The 8,510-nt window shown below is 33.4% G+C and overlaps 1 protein-coding gene across 4 annotated transcripts; it reads right to left on the bottom strand.

Moving 5' to 3' along the window:
• Positions 1,246-7,714, bottom strand: LOC109721044 (GDT1-like protein 5). Of its 4 annotated transcripts, none has more exons than XM_020248457.1 (12): positions 7,581-7,713; positions 7,407-7,475; positions 5,965-6,024; positions 5,818-5,865; positions 3,922-4,010; positions 3,763-3,796; positions 3,614-3,661; positions 2,658-2,726; positions 2,508-2,552; positions 1,770-1,839; positions 1,615-1,687; positions 1,246-1,516 (listed from the first exon to the last, which is right to left on the bottom strand). In XM_020248457.1, exons 1-11 carry the CDS (start codon positions 7,599-7,601, stop codon positions 1,662-1,664), a joined length of 579 nt encoding a protein of 192 aa, XP_020104046.1. In that variant the 5' UTR covers positions 7,602-7,713; the 3' UTR covers positions 1,246-1,516; positions 1,615-1,661. The 4 variants fall into 4 exon arrangements, with proteins under 4 accessions (XP_020104046.1, XP_020104044.1, XP_020104047.1 ...); XM_020248455.1 differs by having other exon boundaries at positions 1,778-1,839; positions 7,581-7,712; XM_020248458.1 differs by lacking the exon at positions 1,770-1,839 and having other exon boundaries at positions 7,581-7,714.

The raw sequence follows: 8,510 nt of genomic DNA on the forward strand, positions 1-8,510 counted from the left end.
GTTAAACTGAATATTTGACCATCAAGTCGTTAAACTGAAAATCGGCCGTGAAGTTGTTAAACTGAATTCAAATTCAAATTGACCATTAAGTCGTTAAACTGAACATTTGACCATCAAGTCGTTAAACAAAATTCAAATTCAAATTGACCATCAAATTGTTTAACTGAACCAACAGAATTCAAATTCAGAATGACCGCTAAGTCGTTAAAGTGAGTGAACTCATTTCAAACTCTTTTGACCATCAAGTCGTTAAACTGAGTAAAGTTATATTAAACTCTTTTATGACCGCCAAGTTGTTAAACTGAGTAAACTCATATCAAACTCTTTTTGACCACCAAGTTGTTAAACTGATGAGCAATCAAATCAAACTCTTTTAACCGCCAAGTCGTTAAACTGAGTAAACCAATTTCAAACTTTCTGACCGCTAAGTCGTTAAACTAAGCAAATTAAATTCAACCTCAACCTATTTTATTCAACCGCCGTATCATTAAACTGAGCGACCCGACCCCGATCGACCACCAAGTTTATAAACTAAAGTATTTTAGTTTCATAAAATTCATGTACAACTGGAGGATACTCCTGCTTAAGCTTTGTACACGGCAAATAATATTAATAAAATTTTATTTGCCTACTTTGGTCTTTTTTATTATCAGCATTTACATTTGATCTCTTAATCGAGGGTTTCTTAACACTGAATGTGTGGGCTAATTAACAGCAGATTCTTGAGTCTGTTAGAAACCATGAACCTATAATTCTAATTTTAAAATAAAATTTAAATAAATTTAATATGTACCATGAATGACCCCTCGCCTTGAAAATACCTATAGCGGGGCTGGTTCGTTCACGACAGACAAAATGGCACGCCCGGTGGGACATAGCTTCACCTTTAATTTTTGAGACCAAATCCAATAATACTGATAAAAGACTCATGTAGAAATGTTCGACCAATAAATATTGCTTCATCCAAGCATAGCAATGCATACCAATAAATATTGCTTCATCCAAGCAGAGCAATACAATCCGACAACATCACCTCTTAATCCGGATAGAGCATTTTGGGCAGCGGCTAGGTTCAGGAGGTTAAGAGAGTTAAGCGTATTAGAACTCGAGTAGTCCTAGATTAATAGGTGACTTGCTGAGAAGTTGGGCGTCACAAAACAAGTTTTAACAAATCTCAAAATCAATTAATTAAGAAAACTACCTTAAATCAAACCAGCCAATAAAAATCAACAAGCTGTCCGCAGGTAAATAAGACAAAAAGTTTTGAGGATCTACTTTAAAATTGTACATAGTTCAAGCGGTCTACACACATCTACTTAACAAAGTTTAAAGTGTTGTTTACATTTACATGAAGAGAACGTGTAATTTCATTTAGTATCAAATTAGAAAAAAAAAAAATAGAAAAAGAAAAATGAGAAACACAAAAGAGAATCTCCCATTCTCATGGAGCTTCCTCTGAGGAAAGGAATGAATGCACACCAAATGCGAGGAATAGTAATCCACTGGCAAGTGTTACCTAGCATGCACTCAAATCAATAAAATATCAGAATTTTCAAACAAAGGACCATTAAATAATGGGTCAAATATTTTTGAAAGAAAATTAAGATTTATTACCACTTTCTCAGATATATGAGAAGCCAAGCTCTTCCCTCCAACAACTGCTAATACGGTGCAGAGTGCTTGTCCCCTGTTTCCAAATCAAAAGTCACATAAAGAGGAAGAGAATAATATCCTGTCACATGTTTACATAAATGAGAATCAAATATGACATATATACAAAATTCCTCCAAGAACTACTCCATATGGGTTCTCATCTGCAGCTAGGCCAATGGTAGCAATCTATATATGTAGCATACAAGAAAGAGAGAAATCGAATTAGACGAAAAATAAATGATTATTAGTAGAGCTGCGATGCCTCTTGAAGCACAGAGATCCTCATGCGCTCACTTCATTTTCAATGATGGGGCATTCGAATCAATGATCCCCACTATACAGAGTATCTGATATCCAAGAACGGAAAATCATGAATTTGAAAGCTATTTTCTAGCACACCAAGTGGCCTGAACGGCTAAAATTGAACAATCTTCAAAGAGTACCAGATAGTATATAGTTCAATTCAATATCCGGGTTACTGATCTTGATCTATGTAGTGTCAATATCAAGGTTACTGATTATGATCTATATAGTGAAACTAATTCCCGATAAAAAAAAATGAACTATTTTGATTAATTTGACACTGCTAAACAAGCAAACATCTACCTCATACCGACCGTTTAAGAGATATTTTTGAGACCTTCTGATACTAGGCAAATGGTTCTAAAAAAATTACGAAATTTGGTACTTCAAATACTCTAAATTATGTTTAACTATTGGATCTTTAATTCCTATCATCAATAATGAAGTGAAGGCACGAAATCCTCTCCACTTCTTCAAGCATAGTAACTCTATCACAAGGATAATTCCCAACATAAGTATGAACTGATTAATTAGTTTGCTAGCATAAGTACCTGGCTCCTATCACCCCACTCACCAAAGAAGCTGATGGAAAAAGCCTGCGCAAAAAAAATTGATGCAAAGGATATGACACTACAGAATTAGCACAACAGTTCAGTGAAGAACGTCGTACCAAGATTTTACACATTTAACGGAAACATTACCTTCAGGAAAATAGGGGAGAAGAATCGCGTCAGGAATGGTCTCTGCTCTTTTTTCCGATCCTCAGTTTCCTACAAAGAGCAACAATTCATGCGGTACTATAAATAAACTTAACTGTATTGCAAAAAGATTCAGCATCTCATAAATCTCAATTCTGTCGGATCGTTGGTACTAACCATTAATTCCAAAATCTCGAACTATTAGAAATATGCAACCAATTCACTTAAAGCGTACACATAAAGAACTCACGCCACTTCGAACATGACTCGGCCCACCCAGCCTCACGCCATTTCGAATATGACTCGGCCCAACATGGTCTCCCGCCACAGGACAGGATGCTGGCCCATTTAAGCCAACAAATTCTAATAGGGCTTAAGTATGAAAGACATCTTTGGTTTCTCTTAAACAGGACATTTCCATTAGCTCCAATTGGACGAAAGAGATCTTAGGCTTTCCAATGCACAAAGTCTCCTTTAGTCACCTCATTAATATACTCATAAATTAGAATATTAAAGTGAATTTCTGTCGAAAACACACAGAAAAATTCATGTCGATTGAATATGATTGCAAGAAGTTGTCCGTTTCCTAAGATATAAACAATGTTAACTATATGAACATCAAAAACATCATTCTCTGGTAGCTTTAATTTTAAAAGAACAATGGCTGTTTCACATTATTGAACATAGTATGAGAGATTAATGTCCTAACTTTGACTCCTACCAAGCTACTAGCTTTATTTAATTTTCTCCATTTTAATTTAAGTTCACATCTTTGGCCTATCAAAAAATGTTGAGACTGAACGTGACAGAGAGTGTTGAATATAAATAGTACAACGCCGTTCTTTGGTAGCTTAAGTTTTTGGAGAACAGCAGTTTTTTAAGAGCTTAACAAGAAATGATCATGAAACCTCCATTTCTAGGAACTTCCAAGCAGAAGGATGAATAGCTAGTCCAATTACCTTAGAATCTCCATTACTTTTACCAGATGACACCTTGGAATCAGCATCCTGATAATCCAGGAAAAAAAGAAAGGAAAAGATAATTATATGAGGTTCTTGGATATAAGATACTAGAAAAAGTCATCACAAGAGCAAACAATGCAATTTACCAGTTTTTCTTCGACTTCGGCTAACTCATCATCCCTAATAAGAAATGGATGGAAGAGGAAGCAAATAAGTCAACTAATAATAAGCAAATGAATCTCAAGGGAATGCTTTTGTTCAAACATAAGGTTATAATGTTTAAAAAGTAGAAGAGAAAACCACACCCATCTTCTGTCAATCCTTCCCAGAGTGACCATATACCAAACACAAAGAACAAAATGGTTGTTATATGGTGTGTCCACTCGCGAGGAATCTGCCACACACAAATCAAGCAATTTCAAGCGCATAATGACGAATCGAGGAATAATTAGCACTAAAATGTTCAGAACCATGAAGATGAAAATTATTAGCAAAACAACTTGACGAGATGCCTCAATTGACTTGACTGAAACTAAATAGGAATTAATGTGTTATGTTGACGACGATACAAATCTACCTTGGCCTGAAAAATCCTATGTATCTTATCTCGTAAGTTCTTATCTTGACAAGCAAGATAACTAATCATAGTGCAGGTAGGAGTACAGAGAGCGAACATTTCTTCACTTACAAGCATGTTGCGGTAATTTTGTAGTGAAGCACAAGAATTATGTGAATCTACTACCAGAAGGATAGACATTTTACAAAAGAAATGTCAGAACAATCAGAAATAGTAATTTTGCTAACGATTTTCTAAATTTTACCGAATCGTCACTTTGCCGTGATTATTTATTTGGCAGTTGTAATTATCAACTTCTGCATGTCACAGTACGTAACATGAGAGGCAATAAAATAGATGGCCAATTAATTTTGATGAAAGAATATACTTCAGTTGACTATTTAGTATGTGATAATACAAATTCTTCTTAAGGAGGACTTTAAGAATGTATCATCTTATATGGAATTTCATACCCGTTATTTTCCATAAACTTTCTAAAGTCGATAAAAATTGTATCAGAATCACTACAATATTCTGATAATTTTTGAGGAAAAAACACTTAAACTTTAGTATGTCACAACAGACTGAATTTTCTGCAGACTATACAATTACTAGATCACATTTTCCATCATGATCTTCAGATTTGAATGGTTTACTTAAAATCATAGCTATGGATTTTTCAATTTGAATATTTCGTCCAAACTTGTGAGTACAACCTAATTTGTCAGACTGTGATGTCACTTCTTCAAGGATGATGAAGAATTTGATCAATTGCAGCATAACTTCAACATCCAAAACAACTCATTAGCAAAGCATTATGTTCAGTTAACAGCCAGAACTTTTAAGTTGTAGCAAATTCAAGCATATTTCAGACAAACAAATATACAGCTAGAATTCAGAGTTGAAATAATCTTATCAGAGGCATATAAAAGAAAATTTTGAATATCATACGCCTCATGAACTAAGATGACAAGAGAGTAACGTCAAGATAAGCCAAAAAGCAATTTTTCAGGTCTCTGATTTGTTCAGCTACTATCATACGAAATGCACGATTAATGGACCAATATAGAGAGACATAATTTGGGCGGTTTCATAAGTAGTCAGAGATTGTAGTTAGGATTTATTAGATATTAATTCAAGTGTAAAACAATCACGACTTCGTGCTACATGAAATCTGTGCAGCAATGAAAATCTATCTACTCTTAGGCCCAGTATGTAATATGCTGCCTAACAGCGTCATTTTTATACTAAGGAAAGCCCAAAATATTCAGAAGCGCTTACAATCTTCCCTCCAATGCTATAAAGTTGCGATTGCAACGCCACAAGTGAAGCTGTAGCCACATGCTTCTTGGGTTGTAGTTGCAACTATAATCTTATAGTATAAAAGAACGAAAAATTGAAAAAAAATTTAAAGCAAGAAAGTGCTTAAGTACATGAAAAAAAAAAATTTTTAATTTAAATCAAGAGAAAAAAATGGACACTTTATGCTGGTTTACAATATATAATGGAGCATATTTTTTTCTTAGCTTTCTTAATTATACATGCATCAAGTGATCGGACCGAAATTCTTGTTTCATAATCAACTAATCATGGTAAATGATCTAGTATTCTACAATCTACATACATATATTAGTATTCTACCTACCAGATTTGGTGCAGCCCAGCCAAGAAAAGAAGATAGTATAGTCATCATCTGTAATTTCACATAAACGAAATCAGCAAGGAAAGCGAGAATATATATGAAAAGAAACCATGCATACGTAAAATTCATTTAAAAGGCAGAGGAACTCACAAACAGCGACGCTAAACAACCAGACAAAACAAGGCCCCTTGGATGACGCATTGCCAAGATCTTAAAAAATGCATAGCAGATTCAGGAAAACAACAGAGATGTACACGTAATGAAAGAAGAGAAAGAAAGGAAACAGGTTTTAGTATATCATACGAATAATGAAGAACAAATTCCGGTCCAACATTACTGAAAAATTTTCTTTGCTTTTATGCGCTACTTTGTAACAACATTTTTAAAGTGAAGGAGCTGGTTAGTACAAGGTTACTGCAATGACAAAAGAAGGGCTAACAAAATATTTCAAAGAAAATAACGAGCAGCATATAGGTTATGTTCTTGCTTCACTTCAGTTTGGTTCAAGGAAAATACACTTGTCACTCAATTTGGTTCACAACACCAGAATTCATTGTCAAATATGTGTTGGATGTGGCCCATATGATTTTTTCAAGGCAATCCATAAGAATACAGTCGATCCAACGATTGAGATGTATCTGGGCATGTTCTTGATGGGCGAAGTGATTAAAACATCCTTACATTAGTTTTTTCATATATAAGACGTAACGGGAGTCCCTGTCTAACCCTAATCCTATAATTTTTCTGTGATGGCTCCATTCCCGGGGATAAGAAAATAAAATGAAAACATACCACGCTTTTGCAGATTGTGAATGAGGACGAATTGTAAGAAAGAACTTCCGTCTACTCTATTTTAGAAATCGAAAAACATGACTGAAAGTATGATCTTAATATTAATATATGGCCTAATAGTGTGTACTTCACAACTCTGCTAATGCCACAAGCTTATAGAGCAAATTTATCAATAAGCTTTTCCAAATTCAGAAAAACATTCTACAGGTCTTATATATGAATTTCAATCTCCGGTCCTTTCTTAGACACACATTAACATTTTGTCCGGAATCAGAAGAGTAATTAGTTAAGCCCTCATCTCAATTTATAAGAGTTTTCGTATATTTTTTTCTAGGGTTAATTGCATAGAGCTTCCTCTAGACATATCGAATAGCAAATATATCGCTACAAAGTTCAACTTTTCATATTTTATTTTTTCTCCAAAAGCCGTAACGTTCGTTTTCAAATATACCCCTGCTGTTAGGATCCGTTCGAAAAATATAGTTAATCATAGATTAAATACTTAACCCAGAGGGGCAAATATAAATATAGTTAAACATTGATAAAATATTTGTGATAGCAAAAATGTCATTTCACCTATCTTCTGTAAAAAAATAAACAGTGCTATAACGGTAATAAACCAGAAGAGTAAATATTATCACTCGACTTTTGCAGAGATAAATATGAAAAATTAAACTTCGTAGAGATATGGAAAAAGCGAAACGATAACTTTTCTACATCAAGAAAAGAACATCTCTTTAAAAATGCCACATTCATTTATTTACTGAAATGGAAAGGGCGAAACGATAACAGAGCATTACCGCAGCGGCGAAGAACGTATTGTCTCCAATCTCGGATAACAGGTTCATCATCAGCGACTTGGCGAATCCCTGTTTGATTAATTTACCTTCACTAAAGATCAAGAACCACAAAGCTCTGACGCGTAAAGGAATTTATGCGAAAGAGGAATGAGAAGGAGAGATTGTATAAGGCACCTGAAAGAGAGAAAGACCCATTTGTTGCTGTTGCTGTTGCTGTTGCTGTTGCTGTTGCAGGAGGAAACAGGGAAGAAGAAGAGAGAGGGGATGAAGGTTGTATTGGAAGTGCAGCAGGTCAACTGGACATTTTTCCAAACGACCGTATAAAATTTTCTAATTAGGTAAAATATTTTTTTTTGACAAACTAATCCTTCTTTTTCAAGTTATGTTGGAATTTTTTTATAAAGACGATAAACGATTCACAGCCTTTCTAATTTCCCACAAAAGTGGTGAATAATTGACCGTCTTTTATTTATTTTCTATTTCCTTCCATACCAAAGGGGCCATAGCGCCCCTCAACTTTTCAATATTTACTTTATAGTCCTTTAGTAGCTTATAAATTTTTAGTCAATTTTTAAAATATATGGGCCTATCTTGTAAAAAGCTTTTAGTGCTAGTATAGAGCCTTTTTTTCTTATGTGTTTTATAGGTAAAAATATACTAAGAACCTCTTAATTATAGTGCATTTTAAAATAACTGTACGTGTGCTTTCAAATTTAAATATTTTATTTATACATTCTTAATTTTCTAATTATTTTTTATGAGCTAATTTATTTAAGTAAATAAAATAGTATGCTAAATTTAATAGTTTTGTTAGATATTAGTCATTGGTTGTTATTATTTTATTAAGAAAACTTAAAAAAAAATTAAATTCTAACTAAATTACTATTAGATTTAATAAAGTTCTTAATTTCTTTTATTAGAATAATATAAATAAAATAATTAGAAGTAAGCGAGTGTAAATTAACGAAATAAGTTTAATATTTTTTAACATTAATTATCTAATCACTAAATTTTTTATTAAAAATTTGAGTCGTTAAAATCTTATTTATCTGCTAAAATTTTTATTTGTATATATTTTGGCCACCCTTGTGATTGAATACTGGC

This window comes from Ananas comosus, linkage group 15, assembly GCF_001540865.1.
Source record: "Ananas comosus cultivar F153 linkage group 15, ASM154086v1, whole genome shotgun sequence".
NCBI classification, from domain to species: Eukaryota; Viridiplantae; Streptophyta; class Magnoliopsida; order Poales; family Bromeliaceae; genus Ananas; species Ananas comosus.